Source organism: Cololabis saira, chromosome 21 (genome assembly GCF_033807715.1).
Source record: "Cololabis saira isolate AMF1-May2022 chromosome 21, fColSai1.1, whole genome shotgun sequence".
Lineage (NCBI taxonomy): Eukaryota > Metazoa > Chordata > Actinopteri > Beloniformes > Belonidae > Cololabis > Cololabis saira.
In genome coordinates, this window is record NC_084607.1 from 27,362,680 (window position 1) to 27,382,799 (window position 20,120).

Consider the following 20,120-nt stretch of genomic DNA (forward strand, 5'->3'; position numbering starts at 1 on the left):
TCACAGTGTTTACAAGTGTCTCTTCTTTAATAAAGTGATTTCACAGAAATATATAATTTTACAAAATATACCATCTGATTTAAAAACAAAGGTTAAAAATAGTCACTTCCTGAGTAAGGGCTCTGTTTTCTAAAAGTTTAAACAGAAACTGCTGTAGAAAACTTGCAACCGTGACCAACACATTGCTCAATTAATCATAAACATTAACACATCTGCAGATACAATCTACATTTATATTGTGTTCGGAGGTTAATTTTGTCATTTTATTTTTATAAAACCTACATCAACATCACTGCTTTTGATACAAAAGTGCTCATTGATTAGAGTGCAAAAAGTCACTGGCGATCAAAGTCTCAAAGTACTCAAGAATCTAAAGTCTCATTTGTTGCAGACCGAACATTTTGCCCCAATTTATTGATAATGTTCTGTAATGATCTCTGTTTCAACCACTATTTCAAATAATCACGATAAAAAGGTCAGAGGAAGAATCAAAGCAGATAAAAATCAGAGTGGGGTTTTTCCTGAGGCCCTCAGTTTAACAGATGACCGTTTATCTTTATAAACACGGTTTCCTCAGAAATAAACGCGTTGATTCACACCAGTTTATCCCCCAGACGTGAGACGTGACCCTAGTGGTCCTGATGCAGAGGCATGAACCCCATCTATGCCTCATGTTGTGACCTGGCAGCATATAAATACATGGATCTCACATTTTCTCTGGTGAAACGTCCCTATAGTTCCTTCATTTTACTGTCATAAGTTTCCACTAGTTTCAGGAACTAAATGTGAATGTTAGCACCGATGTAAAGGAATGTCCGTGTGGTACGTTTTAGCACATCGTCACCAAGGAGGAGTTTTTTAGCATTTTGGGGAAGACGACTATACCAACATGACTAATGCCCGAACTTTGAACTTGAAGCAGCTGCTTTGGTGTTTCTGAACAGAAGCGGAGACGTGCTGGAGTCTGGTTTGCTGCAGGCAGTGATAACCTCATGGTTTTAGGGTTGCTGGGAGGCATTTCTCTTATCTCTGAGCACAGCCGGACTCGACTGTTTCTCCTCTCTTCACGTCTCCTTGACGAGCTGAGACCTCATGTGTCCGCTGTAGCTACAGGTGTTTGAGGCTCTACGCGTGAGGTGACGATTCTTTAGACGATGATGCATGTGTGTAGCTTTTATTTGACGTGTGTTGTACCCTTAAAAAGCACCTTAGCCAAAGCTTTGGTTTGATTCTGCATTTCCATTTAAAGCTGCAGCTATTCTTGTCGTCACACCTTTCTTCTGACGTTCACTGCAGACGTCCGAGTCTTTTAGGGACTTTAGTTTTTCTTCTCACCGTGCACCCGTAAATCTCTGTGATGCTGAGATCGGACCTCTGTTTGGGCCAGACATATTTATATATTCATATTCATATTTATGTTCAGGTTTGTGCTGCAGAATTTCGCCTAGACGCTAAGCAGACGCCGATACAGGACTGCAAGGAGTCAAAACAGCTAATGTGCTTACAACGTTTGCAGGGAGAAGATTAATTTTTTGTGTAAATTTGAAAGAATGCAGATAAGTGCATTAACCGAAATGTCAAACTACTCCTTATTCCTTTAATGAAGCACACAGCAGCTTGTGCAATGTTTAAGCTTAAAAACCCTCTCCAGGAGGGGAAGCTGAGTCCTTTTATGATGCTGTCGGATTTATTTGTTTGCTCTACGTTGTGTTTTAACATTCTTACGAGTTACTTATGGGTCTTCATGACCTGAGTTGAGCGTAATCATTTTTGTGAGCAGTTGTTTCTCATCCACATTCCTGGGTTACGCACCGTTCCTTGGTATCGTCACCAGAAACATTACACGACGTCCAACTCTAAATGCTTAAAACGCACACGTCTCTTTTCCAGTAATTGTGCTCCTGGTTGTATGACTCCCTTTGCAACGCCTCAGACTGAACAAGAACCTGACTCAGGTCCTCATCTTCAGTCTTGCCTAGTTAACAGAGGTTACGTAGGTGACTATGGTTCTGTTTCGTCCCTGGATGACGGCCTGAACGTCCTTACAGACGGTGGGTGCAGAACATCATTCCTGCTAAATGATGCTCACTAAAAGTAAGCAAATAATCCCTCAGATTTCAACCTGAATAAAACTCCTTTGTGCTGCTTTAAATGTTTTTTTTTTTACTAATTATCTAAACTATTAACAGTCTTTATGGAAGTTAATCAGGGGTAACTGTCTTTCATTAAAGTTACATTTTTGTGCAGGTTTGGTCCAGGAATTATATATTTTCTTTCTTTACTAAGTGTTCAAAGGTTAAAATCATCAGCACCAGCCCGGATGTTGGGTCTTGTGAGTCAGTTGTAGTGATAACAGTCATGGCTTACGTCCGTGTCTCCATGTGGAGACGTACAGTTGCACTCGCGTGTTTAGACAACGAGCGTGTTTGTGTGTGAGGTGTCGCCCTTGAAAGCAGCCGATCACCTCGACGTCTGCAGCAGCGTTCCCGGCAGGTACAGGTACCTCCAGATGGCGTAGTAATGGACGCTTGCTCCGACGGCAACAAAGAGATGCCAGATGGCGTGGGCGAAGGGGATGAGGCCGTCGCTCTTGAAGAAGACCACCCCCACCACGTAGAAGACGCCTCCCATAGCCAGCTCACACACACCTGCACGATCCACCTGGAAGACAGAAGACGATGATGGAGAGCTGTTTCAGCTACAGGAAATTCAAATGTTACGCTTATTAGGGCCCGAGGACTTACAGTGTGAAGGCCCTATTGTATCTGTAGGAATTGTTTTCCTCGTTCTCGTTTTTATTTTTATTTTTCCGACAAAATTAGGGCCTTTTTGCCCCCCTAATTGTGTCCCAAAAGTCACCAAATTTTGCCCGCAAGCCAGGCCTGGCGATAAATGTGATATTTAATGGTTTGCATTAATGGGCGTGGCCTAATGGCTCAACAGCGCCCCCTAGAAAACTTTGTGCCTCAAGCCCCACAATACAGTTTGACGTACATGCACGCTACACACCTGTATCATGTCGCAACTTAAAGAAAAGTCTCTTGGCGCCATGGCCGAAACCCAACAGGAAGTCGGCCATTTTTAATTAATCGTGTAATTTTGGCGCAATTTATGCCATTCCTTCGGCCGTTAATACGGCCCGAACCGTAACGTGCACCCAGGTGTTACATCAAAATGTGCGTCTCGATCCTGCGACAGAGCACATTACTTTTCTCAGTCAAAAGCGTTACCGTGGCGACGCTAGACGCCAAAAAGCGCGCCCCCCCTTCATCTGATTGGTCCATATTTGATAGTTCTTATTTTGTGCCATAGCCTTTGAATGTTTTGACATAAAGAGTCATGGGTGGTGTCACCAGACTTAGTTTTGAGTCCTTGACCTTTATTGGTGAAAATTGCACGTGCGAGGGCCCGTTCATCGCTGCTTGCAGCTTTAATTTAAAGTTGTTGTTTCTTTCATCCACAAATACTGATCAAACTGTGTCAGGAAAAAGTCCTTTAACCTCTTTGCTCAGGTGTTTCAGTGAAGTTTGCTGACAGCCTTTAAACAAAGTTTTAAGACGATGCAAGAATACCCTCCAGACCAGACGGGGCAGGGATTGTTTGTTGTTTTTTTTTCTTCCTGAGTCTCCATACCAATTTTTTTTTTTTCAAACCAAGCAAGGAAATTGTGCATAACTACATGCAAATCAAGGGATATTTATTTAAAAACTGACAGAGGAAAGAAGCAGCAATGAAAGTTGCTTCTGCGATGATTTGTTCAGAAGTGAAAACAGAAAAGACACCAAACATGATGAAGCCATGGACAAACACATGAGCAGCACATTGTCTGAACTACAGAGAGCAGGAGTGAGTTAAAGATGGTTGTAATGAAAGCGTAGTACTTCAACTGTAGCGCGATGTGTTGTGTTTCAATAAAGGTTTACAGCATTAATCCCTCATTTCCCCTCAGACCATCACTTGCCCCCATGGCTCTGATTACCCAGCATACTGAAATATCCAGAACGCTCATAGGCAGGATTATTTTGTGCTCACGGGGGGCCGTTGACTGAATAGTCTGTGCAGGTATGAAGGTAGCCTGAACACTAGCACTCATGAGCACTGTTTTGTGCATCTGTCATCAACTAAGCAGACAATTACTTTGTTTGGACAGACGAAGAGGAAACTGTATAAAACTGACTCAGCATTCAGAAGCTAATACTTTCCCCCAGGAATTATGTCTTTGTTAAGTTGTAATCAGATTGTAATACTTGACGTATTTTGTTGCACGTCGTTCAGTGAAATGAGCTTAGTTTGAGATGTATTCTCTTCTGGCTAAATAATGACAATATCAGATGTCTGTAGGGTCTGTAGGGTTGCCACCTTTCAGAAATAGAAATAAGGGACGCCCCAATTTCAGCAGCGCAGGAGCCAAAAAAAGCCCCAAAACTTCTAAACTGCATGGAAATGTGTTAATTTTATATGAAAAAACAAAATGCTTTGATTTAAAGTTTAAAGTGCTTTAATAGCATTGAACTTGCATGACTGTACAAACAGCCAACCATACTAGCAACTGAAATAGCCTCCTATGCCATGTATGTCCACATCAGCCAAGATGTATAATATAGCTACAGGTGAAGAATATGGTGTAAAAGTTAATTTATTTCAACATTTCAACTAGAATATGGTGTAAAAGTTAATTTATTTCATTAATTCAACTAGAATATGGTGTAAAAGTTAATTTATTTCAACATTTCAACTAGAATATGGTGTAAAAGTTAATTTATTTCATTAATTCAACTAGAATATGGTGTAAAAGTTAACTTATTTCAATAGTTCAACTAGAATATGGTGTAAATTTAATTTATTTCAATAATTCAATTTAAAAGGTGAAACTAATATATTACCTAGTCTTATTACATGCAAAGCAAGATATGTTAAACCTTTATTTGTTGATGATGGAATTGTTTATTGATTTCATAAAATATTCTCTAATTTATTTTTTATTTGGGGTTTTCATAAACTGTGAGCCATAACCACCAAAATCATAACAAATAAAGGCTTGAAATATCTCACTTTGAATGTAGTGGGGAAATAATATATTTGTTTCACCTTTAGTTAAATTTACTACGAATGACGTTTTGCAATATATTCAAATTTTCCAACCTTCACCTGTATATTATTAAATCAATAAATAAGAGCATGATATATATATACGGAACGCAACTTTAAATCCCAATTCCCTTATTCTACCTGGAGGTGAAGCCCGAGTCCTCCCCGCTGTCTTGCACATATTTGAATGATCTGGACACAGACGCAGCAGGTCCTGTTGTCTCGCCACAAAGATTTTGCTGGCCTTAATGTTTCCTGTGTTTTATTTTGGTCATTATTGTTAAATTTATTTTTCAAATAAAGGACAATTCTGTATTTTACGGGACGGGTGGCTGTTAAATTATCCTGCTCATAGGTGACTTTTGGCTCGGATGGAAGTTTCTGTAATTGAATTTGGTTCAGTCAATATAAAACATTTGCAACGTGAGCAATTGTGTTTAGAAAGCATGGACTGAGAAATAAACCCTCTCTGTTACTTTAATGGTGATTCCCTCACAATGAAAGGAAGTGTGCAACAGAAGAATCCGAGACAGACGACACTCGGACGTTATTCTTACCATAGACAGGATGACCAGCGCAGGAAGAGCCCCCATGGCCACGTAGCCCCCCAGCTCGACCAGCTTGTACCTGCAGCAGGAAAACAGGAGCAACAGTAAAACCTCCGCTGCTCCGGGTCGCTGTTGCTGCTGAAAACATCAGTCGGGTGTTTGATATAAACACAGGAAGGTCGGAGGGGTTGGGTCCAACGCACGAAACAGATGAACTGCTGTTACCTCTCGTGGAAAAAGAAGACGTACGCAGATCCCAAACACGCCATGACCCAGATCAGCCAGCGCATGTGGCACGTCCACGGCCCCAGCTCCCTCAGCATCAACCTGACGGCACACATCACACAGCCGTTATCACCGCGTCACCGCCGCCCGTGAGCCCACCGGCCCGGTCACATGACCCACCAGGGAGAGTAGGAAGCAGCGATGAAGAAGTAGATGGCCATTCTGTCACACATGTGGAACCGCTGCTCCAACCTCCTGCACAGAGACGGAGAGGAACAGAGGTCATATCTGAGACACGGTGCCCTAAAACCCTCTCTGTAAAACACACGTGTTACAGGAGGCATTTCACCACAAGAGACACCACACTTTAAATAGTTACTGGGAAACTTACTTCTAGTTAACAATTACTTAATAAGTAAATACAGCTAATGATTAGTCAATAGCTAATTAAAGCAACACCAAGGGAGGTTTATTCTTAGCTAAAATATCAGATCAACACTTCCTGGTCAGTTAAAGAGTGTTGGTCGTCTGTTGGGATGACTGTTGTTTTACAGCGCTATGTCACGCGCCGCAACGAGGAACATAGCTCATAGAGCGGGGCGACTGAGAGGCTCAAGACAAGCGATTTAACCCCGGTACAAAACTGCAAATGTTTGTGTCATTTAAAGATAGTTAATAGATAATTAAAGTATTTCCCTTCGTTTAAGTCCTTCAAAAGCAACACGCTCGACTTTTATTATGAGCTGATGTGTAAAACTCTTGAACCGAATGAGGTTGTATGCGCAAGAAGAAAATCCTGGTAGGTAATTTTGTTCAGAGCTACAGTCTTTGCACACAGAAGTGAGTTTGCTTCGTTAAATCATTGATAAGGCGACATGTTCTTAAAGGCACTCAGTGTAACACACCATTACTAAACAGCAGGGGGCTTGTAGATCTGCTGCCTTAGCAAAGGAGCCACTGACCCATGAGGGGGCGGCCCACCTGTGACGCCGCTGAAGGGATGCTTGGGTGGAGTTTATAAATGAGGTTGTACCGGCGTGTGACGTGTTTTGTGATATGCAGCCTGCATGTGATCAGGATTCATATCACTTCATGAAGTGCCTTTAAGCCCATTTACACGGGTATTCAGGCAGCCAATCAGCACAGAGCCTCATTATCATAGCCCCACCCACTCAGAATCCTGCATAGAGAAGGGCTGCGTCCGAAATCCCATACTTCCACCCTAATGAGTATGCAAAATGAGTATGTGAGATTTTTTAGTGCGTCCGAAACATTAGAACTTACTCAATAGTGTGCTCTATCCATACTCATTCCGGAGAATTTTTTTAGTGTGGATTGATGGACACTAGCCGAGCAGAAACTTCCCACAATGCAATGCAGCGGCATTTGGTTGCTGTCATAAGTATAATATTAAAGTATAATAATATTATATAATATTAATATTATAATATTCGTATTAAATAATATTATATAATGTCATCTTGTTTGGGCCAGAATAAATGGGAAAGAGCGGAGCTGCTACTGCTGCTGTGACAGGTTACCATGGTAACAACCCCCCCCCCCCCCCCCCCCCCCCCCCCACGGCAGGAAGTGACGTGTGCGCTCTTAATAGTACGTCCGAAATTAATGCACACTACTGATATTTATTCAAAAGTGTGCCAAATTTAACTATACTTTTTAGTATGGCATTTCGGACGCACCGAAGGAGATTAGAAACTGGGAAGATAAAGACATGGCTCAGAGGCTGAATTTCTAATTTATTTAGCAAAAACAATCAAAAGCTTGTTTTTAAGACATTCAAGGCCTGTTTAAAATAGGCATTAGATGCCATAATAGGTCCCCTTTAATACAGAACATTATATGAGGATATATCCATTTTAAATTCCAGTTGCTGTATTTTTCAGAATGGGTCGTAATATTTGATATATTTGATCATCTTTGATATAAAAAATCCCATGAACTCTTTACACTTGACGCCTTGCCCCTGACTGCGTCATCTAAGAGTGTGAGGGAGTTGAGAGTCAGTTGGAGGAGGAACACAAACCGGAGATGGCTGATCTTCCAGGCGGCGGTGTGGAAGAGCGTGGAGGTAACAAACAGGCCGGTCAGGCCGCTCCCGTAGAGCCAGGCGGCGACCTTCTGCCATGTGTCCACAGACAGGAAGTAGAGGACGGAGCCGCCCACCAGGCTGGGGAGGATCCACAGCTACAAAACGTCAGACAGCCGCAGGTCATTGTTTTAGTTTGCTCACAGGATTTGGTGCAGAGTTTAATATTTGCTCTTTCTATAAATCATGTTTCATGGAGTTTCGAGTTGCACTCAACCTCCAGACGCAACAACCAATCAGATTAGTTACAGATGTAATGTGGCACTTTGTGAAGCTGACACACCTCAGCTTAACGGCTTTGCATTAAAACAGACTTATATGCCTCACTTTTATTTTTAATTTTTAATCTGGACTCAAATTCCAGAGGGTTTAATGAAACTCCTGTAACCCAACATGGGTCACGATCCCACAAGGGTAAAGTACAGCTGTGTTTTCGTTCAGCTAATCTCAACCAACGGCAGGTGGATTGGGCCGCTCGGCTCTGCTCCTCCTCCCGCTCAAACAGCTTTGTGTAAGTATTTGTGTGGTTCCAGTAAACGCAGCTGATGTGAAATTGGGTTGAGATAAAGATAAGAAGGTGGATAATTGCAGTCTGATCTGGGTATGTGATGTCACAGAACCCTGCTAATCTGGACGTCTCACTGAACACTGTATTTTCAGAGTAGGGACTTAAAACACTGATATGTGATATAAATATCACATGAAAGCATATATGTTTTCATGTGGATTTATTGACCCTTGTACGTCTTTGGGTCAAAATGACCTAATTCTCCTTCCTTCTTCCCTTCCTCTATTCTCCCTTCCTTCCTTCCTTCCTTCCTTCCTTCCTTCCTTCCTTCCTTCGTTCCTTCCTTCCTTCCTTCCTTCCTTCCTTCCTTCCTTCTTTTCTTCCTTCCTTCCTTCTTTTCTCCCTTCCTTCCTTCCTTCCTTCCTTCTTTCCTCCCTTCTTTCTTTTCTCCCTTCCTTCCTTCCTTTCCTCTTTTCTCCCTTCCTCTTTTCTTCCTTCCTTCCTTCCTTCCTTCCTTCCTTCCTTCCTCCCTTCCTTATTTTCTCCCTTCTTTCCTTCCTTCTTTCCTTCCTTCCTTCCTTCCTTCCTTCTTTTCTCCCTTCCTTCCTTCCATCCATCCTTCCTTCCTTCCTTCCTTTCTTCCTTCTTTTTTCCTTCCTTCCTTCTTTCCTCCTGCTCTCTCCTTCCTTCCTTCTTTTCTCCCTTCCTCCCTTCCTTCCTTCCTTCTTTCCTCCCTTCCTTCTTTTCTCCCTCCTTCCTTCCTTCCATCCATCCTTCCTTCCTCCCTTCCTTCCTTTCTTCCTTCTTTTTTCCTTCCTTCTTTTCTCCCTTCCTTCCGTCCATCCATCCTTTCTTCCTTCCTTCCTTCCTTCCTTCCTTCCTTCCTTCCTTCCTTCCTTCCTTCCTTCCTTCCTTCCTTCCTTCCTTCTTTTCTCCCTTCTTTCCTTCCTTCCTTCTTTTCTCCCTTCCTTCCTTCCATCCATCCTTCCTTCCTTCCTTTCTTCCTTCTTTTTTCCTTCCTTCCTTCCATCCATCCTTCCTTCCTTCCTTCCTTTCTTCCTTCTTCTTTCCTTCCTTCCTTCTTTTCTCCCTTCCTCCCTTCCTTCCTTCCTTCTTTCCTCCCTTCCTTCTTTTCTCCCTCCTTCCTTCCTTCCATCCATCCTTCCTTCCTCCCTTCCTTCCTTCCTTCCGTCCATCCATCCTTTCTTCCTTCCTTCCTTCCTTCCTTCCTTCCTTCCTTCCTTCCTTCCTTCCTTCCTTCCTTCCTTCCTTCCTTCCTTCCTTCCTTCCTTCCATCCTTCCTTCCTCCCTTCCTTCCTTCCTTCTTTCCTCCCTTCTTCTCTTCCTCCTTCCTTGACCTGAAGACAGCACAAGGGTTAACAGATGAAGAGGGTGGGCAGATGTTACCCTGCTTCAGCACACCGTGATAAAAGTACCTGTGTCATTAACAGAATTGTGCAGACCTTGATGACAAGCTGATGACGATGATTAATTAGAATCAGGTGTGTTGAAGCACTGAAACATCTAAAACATGCAGGACACCGGCCCCCGAAGACCAGGAGGGCCCACCCCGTCACACATACATACACTTTATTTCCTCCGTTTTCTCCTGATAATGAGATAATTTTCCACGGGAAAACGGAGGAAATAAAATGTACAGTATGTAAATGTGTATGACCCTTTAGAGTTTCTGTACAAACGTATCATCACCCTCCTACAATAATGGCCTAAGTCATATTTTTCTCAAGTTTTTCAAGGAGCAAAAACAACTGGACCAAATATTTGGACTCGTTTTGTCTGTTTTCTGATGAGTTTTTTTCGTTTTTTTTGAAAATCTCTGACGTATGACGGCGGCCAGATGCCAAGTGGAGTCGCATGAATGCAAATCCATGCAAAGTGGTAAAACAACATTATGAACACTACTGTCTGCTCATCTGTGCGTAAAAACTAGAATGAAAAAGCTTTAAATAAAAGTTTTTTTTTTATTTAAAAGTTTGATGGAGCTAATGTGCCAAACAGCTTTGTGGTTAATAAAGTAAAAAATACACTTGAGTTGTTAACTCCAGTGTTTTCACACCTTTGTGTCTATCTTAGTCTAGTTGGTCTAGTTTAGCCTCATTTAGCACATTTTATAGTGTAGTTTACTTAGTTTTACACAATCTGTGCTAAGATACTAGCCCAATATTCTCTAGGCTAGTTTACCAGGACCATGCTGGACACAGGTTCAAATACTGATGTCAAACTATCAACCAGAAAGAATTCCGGTCCATTTTCCAATATGGTGAACTAATCCTGAGCGCATGTACCTCCAGCACACGGCTCCTCTGCGTGCAGTCTACAGCAAACATCTGAAAGCATCCAGGCTCAACAGTTATTGTCCCCGTGTTTTTTCCCTGTTTTTTTCCCCCGTCTCTGTCTGTCTGTTTCATTCATCCTCTGTGATGCAGCAGCACACGAGGATTAGCCCGCAGCAGATTAGAGGAAACTACAGGCTGACTCACAGATTATGGCCTCGATCACACGGGGAAAAAATCCTCCCCATCCTGCCTCATTCCTCCCATTCCTCTACAGCTTCTGACTTGCAGAGGAAGCATGTGGTGCGGCCGAGGCTCCACAAAGACACGTCTCTTGCTCTGGGAGCGTATCGGTTGTCTCTGTCTGTGTGTGGCTCACCCCGTGCGTGGCGCAGTTGGCAGCATGTTCATACTCAGTGGGTTGGTATCTCTTGCTGGCCGGCACCCTGCAGTTCATGTACCTGGGAGAGGAGAGGGGGAGATGGAGGGGGGAGACGTGATCACGGAGTGAAGCTGGACCTCCAGGCCAAACGGCTCCCTCGCTGCTTAATAAGTTACAGTAAAACAGTGTGTGGTCATTCCTGGGGGACTTACGGGACTTTACTCCACATCACGTTGCCCGAATTTAAGTTTGCAACATTGTTGCTATGATAACTGTTGCTATGTGACGTCACTGCCTGTACCACCACAACGATTATCATTAATCATTACCTACATTTGCATTACTCGTCATGATAAAAGCATCACCTCTATGTGTGCACATGCAAGCCTCTATGTTGTGTACAAACTCTGTAATCCCTCGGGCCCGGCTTACAGGGCGAAACACATCTGGAGATGTTACAAAACCACATTTTATACGTCGAGATGAGCACATTCCCACACAGAAAACCGATTCATTTGACTGTGGATTCCTATGGAGGGCCACAGGTGTGTCCGTGTGTGCCCGTGTGTGTGTCCGTGTTTCCTGATTACACATGTAGGTCATGTGCTCGCCTTCATGTGTACACTTGAACCTCCTATTATGTTTGTTGTGACGGTTCATTGAAAATAAAGGCATAAAGGAGGAGTTGCAGCAGGATAAAGAAGAATCAAACAAGGGTGGCAGATCTTCTTGTTGAAGGTATTTTACATTTAAGTCTATTTAGGTCTATCCTGAATGTATAACTACATTTTTGCGACCCCATGAAAGGACATTTATGAGGGAAAAATCACTTAATTTGTTGCCGGAAAAGAGACTAATGTGTCCTGTGAAGCCTGAGAAAGAAAATCTGCCGTAAAAATGATTCAAATATCGAGTGTGAACGTGATTCCTTCATATATACAAAGCAGCAATAACCTAAAGGTCGGTAAATATGAATGCAGGGACATTTAATAGATGAATAAAAAGACAGTAAAAGAGGACAGAGATGGCTGATAATGAGCAGCAGTGAGATTTAAGAGTGTTGGATTTCAGCTTGAGTGAGTCTTCAACCTCTGCGTGAACTCAATCATCATTTCCTTGCTCTGCCCGCAGCGTACTTTGTGCTGAAGGCTTCTGTCACACTGCTGCAGCTGTTCAAGGTCCCACTTCTTCAGATATGAACCCCTGAACTCAGCCTGGTGTCCTCTTCCTGAGCCCATTTTTGTGATTTCATTAAAAGGCAAAACCTTCTCCGCCTCATCAGTCAGCTTTTTTGCTCTTTGCTGTTTATTCAAATCTGCACTAGTTCTGTACTTGATCCCCCGAATCGGCCTTATTGAACCAGCCGTCCGGTGGGCAGGGTTGGGTCAGGACAGACGTCAGATGTCAAAAGTTTTGCCAAATCAATACCTGGAACCGGATGAAAGGGAAAAGCCAAAAGAAGCTGCTTGTTATCTCTTTTGCACGTTTATTCTTGCTATCCTGCCAATGAAGGAACGGCCTTTGAGGTAAGACAGCCTACAGTTTGGTCCTTCCACTCATGCACACGTGTTGCTAAAACACTTCCTGTCACTTACACTGCCACCCCTTCTTCAAACAGACTAAATATTTATTTAGCTTTACCTTATCAAACATCCTATCAGAGAAATGAGACACCCTCTGTTTGGGCGCAGGGGAATTCTGTCCTCCTCCAACGGCGTTTAGAGCAAACGTGCTTCCCAAAACAAACCCTGCAGGAGCTCCTGGTGGTCTCAGTGAACTGATATAGGGATTTGTAAAGAGATATTATGTGTTTGACAACAGTTTTTAAAACAGAAAGGCTGATATCTGTCTTGTACTGAACTGCATGTGGAGTTGTACGTGTGAATGTCCTGTTCAAGGTTGTGGTTTTTCAGAGCCGGGTGGAGAGGTATTCAATGCAAATAAAAGTCCATTTAGCTGGAACTGGATTCATTTGGGAATAATAAAATTAAAAAACTGCAACATTTAAAGCTCAGAGAATCAGATTTATGTTAACTGGACTGAAGGGCAGAAACAGACATGGCGAGCTGTGGCTGCTGTGGGACTGTTTGTGCAGCAGTGACTGGAGCGAAGCGTGATGCTTCTGCGTCCACCACTAAGCAGCGTTAGTAATGATGCCAACTACGCTCCTGCTGGCATTTATAAATAAATAATAAATGCTCCGTTTCAGACATGGAGACTGAAACAGAGCAGCTTGAGAGTCAGCGTCTGTTCTGTTTGACAATGGCAGAGAAGAAGGAGGTAGTACCCAGAAATATCCATCCATCCATTGTCTATACCCGCTTTATCCTTTGCGGGGTCACGGGGGTCTGCTGGAGCCTATCCCAGCTCATTTCAGGCGAGAGGCAGGAGTTACACCCTGGACAGGTCACCAGTCCATCACAGGGCCACATATAAACACACAACCAGACACACTCACACTCACACCTACAGGCAGTACTCGAGTTGTAAAAAAAAATCAGGGGGGGATGGTGGATTTTATCATATGGGGACAGATCATTTGTGCTGATTACAAATAATATAATATATTACAAATAATAGCAGTGACCAAAACACCTGCAGAAATACTGCAGGAATGACATAGCAGCAGTTATATGCAGCCTTCTGTAAGCTTTAAATATCCACTGGACTTACATCAAATACATCAAAACACAACAAAAAAAAACACTTTTCTGAACTTATCAATATGACTCTGTCCTTCACAGGATAAGTAAAATGGATCACTGCAAAAACTCAAAATCTTAACAAGAATATTGGTCTTATTTCTAGTTAAAATGTCTCATTTTAGTAAAAAAAATCTCATTACACTTGAAACAAGACTCATCACTGGAAAAAACAACTATTTGCACCTGTTTCAAGTAGATTTTCACTTGAAATAAGTAGAAAAATTTGCCAGTGGAACAAGATTTTTTTGCTTGTAATGAGAAGATAAATCTTGTCCCACTGGAAGATTTTCCTACTTATTTCAAGTGAAAATGTACTTAAAACAGGTGAAAATTGTCAAATACGATATTTTTCTGGTATTATTTTTCTGGTGATGACTCTAAATGTTGAAATAGCAGTAAAACCACATTCATTGATGAAATGACATAAGGGATGGAAAGGCGGGATGGCAGTTTTACAGGGGGGATGATTTGGACCGTTTTTATTTCAGGGGGGAAGCCATCCCCCCTCATCCCCCCTCAACTCCAGTACTGCCTACAGGCAATTTAGAATCACCAATAGACAGGCTACGGCTCAGGACCCCCAGCTACGTCACTGGTTTGAAACGTTAATATATTTGTGCAAAGACAAATTACGACTTCAGCACATTGGACCTCGGAGGGCTCTGCAGCAGCTCAGAGAACCAGATTTGTACTTGATCAACCCCCGCCAGCGGCTCAGTGGGTTGGTTTTCGGTGCCGTTTCCTCCCAGCCGAGGCTCCAACCTCTGGCTGCAGCCGTTCTGTCTGCATTTCCTGTGTAGGCCCTCTCCAGGTAAAAGCACTTTTACAGGTCAAAAGCACGGACGTTAGACTGACTGGTGGTTGTAAAGTGAGTCTGGAAGTGAGTGTGAGCGGCTGTCTGCCTCCGCACGGCCCTGCGTTGGATTCATGTTTGGGGCGTATCCAGTACTCGAGTTGTGAAAAAAAATCAGGGGGGATGGTGGATTTTATCATATGGGGACAGATAATTTGTGCTGATTACAAATAATATAATATATTACAAATAATAGCAGTGACCAAAACACCTGCAGAAATACTGCAGGAATGACATAGCAGCAGTTAAATGCAGCCTTCTGTAAGCTTTAAATATCCACTGGGCTTACATCAAATACATCAAAACACAAAAATAAAAAACGCTTTTCTGAACTTATCAATATGACTCTGTCCTTCACAGGATAAGTAAAATGGATCACTGCAAAAACTCAAAATCTTAACAAGAATATTTGTCTTATTTCTAGTTAAAATGTCTCAGTTAAAAGAACATTTTCACTTGAAATAAGTAGAAAAATCTGCCAGTGGAACAAGATTTTTTTGCTTGTAATAAGAAGATAAATATTGTCCCACTGGCAGATTTGTGAAAATTTACCTGAAACAGGTGAAAATTTTCACATTTTTCTGGTGTTATTTTTCTGGTGATGACTCTAAATGTTGAAATAGCAGTAAAACCACATTCATTGATGAAATGACATAAGGGATGGAAAGGGAGGATTGCAGTTTTACAGGGGGGATGATTTTGACCGTTTATATTTCGGGGGGGATGCCATTCCCCCTCATCCCCCCTCAACTCCAGTACTGGGCGTATCACAGCTTTTTGCTCCAAGACAGCAAAAAAGGCCTGTGCACACCCCCGTGTACTGCTGTTATGTTACTGTGTGTGTATATTGTGACTGGAGAAACCCAAACCAGGGATTCATTTTTAGAAAATCCATCTCATCAACAAGCTAAGAGGACTTCAGACTTGCTGAGAGAACCTGCAGGTGAAAACAGATGCTTATCCAATCAGGTTTTGTGCAGAACCACAGAGTTCAAGATTAACTTCTGCCAACCCCCTCCTTTTTCCCCTAGATTTTCACCAGGCAGCAAAGTTCTGTGTCCCTTCTGGTTCCATCATGTTTATAACACAGAGGATTTCACATTTATTTTCATGACGAACACTTTTAGGTGCTAGTTTGATTCGGTTTATGTGACACAAGTTATCAGTTTGGATTAAGAGAGGCCTTTTAAACATGTTTGACCTCTACTACAAAGCTGTAATTTCCCTTCTATAATGTTGCCATGGTGATGAATCCATCCTTTAACAATTTGCAACAACAAAAAAGGAAGAAAAAAGTGAAGCTCACAGTTTTTTATTCCAGTTTGTACTGCGGATCAACATATCCATTACCCCTGTTTATGTAACACCAGGCTGATTCCAGCAAACAACTCGTACACCCACAATGCATGCTGGGACAGGACCCAGCTGACCGTGGCTAAGATTATACTTTGAAACTTTTAAAGTGGAAGATTAGGAAACACAAAGGAGAGAATAATGTGTGCCGTGATTAGATAACAGCAGTTATAAACAGGGCTGCACATAAGTGGGCCGCCAGAGCGCATGCGCCGTCAAAATCCTCAATGCGCTGTCAATCTAGTGCTGCGAAGCGCTTTTGCGTACCAACAGCTGGGGCTCATATTATTGGTTGTGGCCAGACCAGAATACTAATATTAAAAAATCTATTGCGAGAGCTTTTCCCCAGAACCGCCACTCAAAGTTAGTACTGGCCAATCACAGCGCGTCCTTACTCCCCCTCCCATACTCGTTGCAGCGGTGAGGAAGAGAGTTAAGGATAAGCTTTACTGAACAAACCCCGTCACGTCTCGTCAAAATGTCCAAGAAGCAAGCGCCATTAAGTAATTATTTTGGCGTTCCACCACCACCAACTACAAAGAGACGCCAAACTAAACCACTACCCGTGGATAGAAACAGAAAACGTGTCTTCGCCGAGAAGTGGCTGCATGATGTTGTTACGCGGCGACGCGCACCGTACGTTCGCGGTCCCGCGTATCCTACCCCGTAAGCTCTGCGTTGATGCAACGCGGAACCATAAATCAACCAGCGTCCGTCACTGCGTGCAGCAGTTACCTGCAGCAGCAAGACGCTGCTCTGATTATGGCTCAAAGTTTATGAAAACCCCAAATAAAAAATAAATTAGAGAATATTTTATGAAATCAATAAACAATTCCATCATCAAAATTATAACAAATAAAGGTTCAACATATCTTGCTTTGCATGTAATAAGAATAGGTAATATATTAGTTTCACCTTTTAAGTTGAATTATTGAAATAGATTAACTTTTACACCATATTCTAGTTGAATTATTGAAATAAATTAACTTTTACACCATATTCTAGTTGAATTATTGAAATAAGTTAACTTTTACACCATATTCTAGTTGGATTATTGAAATAAATTAACTTTTACACCATATTCTAGTTGAATTATTGAAATAAATTAACTTTGTAAAAGACTATATTGAGCCATTCATCTTTATAAGTGAATAAATATCGTTTTGCCTATAACTTATTCCTGCATCCCTCTTTTATCGATCCGGCGAGACGGGTCACCGCGTTTTTGGAGGCCCAAGTCACATATCCAGGGGCTCCTCTGAGCACCAGACCAAAATAATTATGTGCAGCCCTGGTTATAAACTGTTTTGACTGCAACACCGACCTCACACCTTCATCCAACAGGACTCCAGTCTGGATGGAGGCATGAGGGCTCGCTAAAGTGCAAAACATCTCTGTTTATCTCCCAAACACAAGTAGGCACTTAAATGCCAAATGCCCCCCCCTCCAAAAAAAAAAACTCCTGCATCAGTTTTCTTGTACAATTACACAAGATCAGGCCTCTCTTGTCCTCTCTTTTAGAGTTTTAATGGACTTTTGTGCACTTTAATAAAGATCAATAAATATAAATCAGCAAGACTCCAACACAAGAGTCAGCATGCAAAGTGAAAATATTAATTGCTAAGCTTATTTCTCAGTAACTTTGTTTGTCTGCGGTCTTGCAGGCCGCTCGTCTTTCTTCCTCGTCCCTGCATCTCTGCAGGCTCTGCAGGCACAAACAAGAGATACTGTATTTTTCTGAGCAGTGTTCCGAAAATGTGGCTCTAGAAAGTCCTCTGACGTCCTCTAATCAGTTATGACAGAACTCTGTATGTGTGCGTGTGCGTGTGTGTAATCAGCTGAAAGGGAAAGGAGAGGCATTCCCAGGCTGATCCAGGGCTGATCGGAGGAGGAGAGCCGCTCTCTCCTTTCTGTCTTCTTTTTACTTTCACTTGCTTCTTCTCTTTCTGCACAGATGTGTGTCACGTGTTTGATGTGCGTGTGCGTGTGTGTGTAGGCACGCCACGCACGTGGAAACCCCAGGTCTCACCTCATAAAGCGAGTGTTGGGTTATGAAAGCTCATTACAGCGCATACCACACATGAATAGGATCAGTTGCATCTGACGCCTGAATTATAGTTCCGCGTTAAATAGACGGCGTAGGGTACGCGGCGACGCGCCCCGTACGTTGCGCGCATGGATGTATTGGGTTGCGCGTCGCTGCATTGGTGTAACGCGGAACCATAAATCAGCCTCGAGGACCTGCGCGTCTGGACGCGGGGCTGCAGCGTGGGTGCCTGCCCTGCCTGCGCGTTTTCCGGGGGGGATTTCTTTTCTTTGCAGATCAAGTTGGTCTCCTCTGTACTACGGAGTATTAGGGCCAAACTAAGACAAAAAAAATTGGAAATTACGAGAATAAAGTCATAATATAATGAGAATAAAGTCGTAAAATTACGAGAATAAAGTCGTAATGTTGTGAGAATAAAGTCGTAATAGAATAAAGTCATAATATTATGAGAATAAAGTCGTAATAGAATAAAGTCATAATATTATGAGAATAAAGTCGTAATATTACGAGAATAAAGTCGTAAAATTACGAGAATAAAGTCGTAACATTACGAGAATAAAGTCGTAATGTTGCGAGAATAAAGTCGTAATAGAATAAAGTCGTAATATTATGAGAATAAAGTCGTAATATTATGAGAGTAAAGTCGTAATATTATGAGAATAAAGTCGTAATATTACGAGAATAAAGTCGTAAAATTCCGAGAATAAAGTCGTAATGAATAAAGTGGTAATTTATGAGAATAAAGTCATAATATTATGAAAATAAAGTGGTAATTTATGAGAACTCTAACAGTAAGAGCAGTCTTCTCCCTGTGTTAAAATGAAGAATATGAGCAGTTATATTTATATATTTATAATATATTACAACTTTATTCTCGTAATATTACAACTTTATTCTCGTAATATTACGACTTTATTCTCGTAATATTATGATTTTATTCTCATAATTTTACGACTTTATTCTCATTACATTATGACTTTATTCTCGTAATTTCCTTTTTTTGTTTTTTTGTTTGGCCCTAATACTCCGTCGTACCTCTGGGACTCCGACTCTGGTTCTCACGACCAGAACCAGCGAGCGCCGAGGAGGAGGCGCGCACACGTGTGCGCACAGAAAGTGGATGTCAGCGGGATAAACTGTTAAAGACTGCTCCAGGATCTTCCACCGCTGCTGAAGCACACATAAACACGCACGGGAAAGTACATTGAGTGACTTTGTCTGTGTGTTTTTTCCCCTCTCTCTCTCTCTTGTTGCACACACATACACTCACACACACACAGGTCCACACGCACGGACTAATCTATGGCATCCTCTGATTGCCGCTGTGCCAGCGCGTCATTGCGCATGGATGCGCGGCATCTGTCACGCGTGAAACTAATCTGCTGTCACACTTTCCTCGAGGCGTTTTACCTCCCAAATGTGGTTTTACCTCCCAAATGTTGTCTTCTTGAAGTCCATCTCGTGCGGGGGGCTATGTGGAGCCTCCTGCCCGTGCTACGGAGCCAGCGAGGGTCGTCTCCTCATCCCGGATGTCCCACCGACGCGGGCCCGCGGGCCGGCACATAGGTCCGGCGGGTCGGGCTCAGCTCCAGGCGCAGGCTGGACTCCTGAGCTGGGTGGGTTCACTTGTTGGTTTGTTGGTTTGTTTGTTTGCTTGGTTTGGTTTTTGCTTGTTTCACCGGAGCCGGCGGTCCATCCCTGGCTGCGAGCACCGGCGGAGAGACGCGCGGCGCTGATGGGAAAGTGGGCAGAGTTTTGTTCTGGATCTCGGACGTGTTTCAGGATGTTTCCGAGGGACCGGGCTGTAAACCCCTCCCCTTGTTCCCTCCCCTTCCCCCCGTCCTGGTTCGTGATAACACGGCCGCAAACAGAAACCCCTCCCTCCATCTCTCCCTCCCTCCCTCCATCCCTCCATCCCCTCCATCCTCTCCCCTCTGCGTAAGGGCTGATTTATGGTTCCGCGTTACACCGACGCAGAGCCTTCTGCGTAGGGTCTGCGTCGATTTAACG

General features: G+C 42.8%; 1 protein-coding gene across 1 annotated transcript; it reads right to left on the reverse strand.

Moving 5' to 3' along the window:
• Window positions 1–8: 8 nt before the first annotated feature.
• Window positions 9–19,885, reverse strand: mmd2a (monocyte to macrophage differentiation-associated 2a). The gene is made up of 7 exons (XM_061712535.1): window positions 19,540–19,885; window positions 11,150–11,231; window positions 7,906–8,066; window positions 6,042–6,116; window positions 5,862–5,963; window positions 5,646–5,715; window positions 9–2,661 (listed from the first exon to the last, which is right to left on the reverse strand). Exons 1-7 carry the CDS (start codon window positions 19,566–19,568, stop codon window positions 2,461–2,463), a joined length of 720 nt encoding a protein of 239 aa, XP_061568519.1. The 5' UTR covers window positions 19,569–19,885; the 3' UTR covers window positions 9–2,460.
• Window positions 19,886–20,120: the final 235 nt, after the last annotated feature.

Coding starts and splice junctions, on each gene's coding strand:
- mmd2a (XM_061712535.1), bottom strand. CDS start 19,568: ATGGACTTCAAGAAGACAACATTTGGGAG. Junction 11,232..19,539: donor AAGAAGACAACATTTGGGAG/GTAAAACCACAT, acceptor CTCCTCTCCCAG/GTACATGAACTGCAGGGTGC. Junction 8,067..11,149: donor CCAACTGCGCCACGCACGGG/GTGAGCCACACA, acceptor GACGTTTTGTAG/CTGTGGATCCTCCCCAGCCT.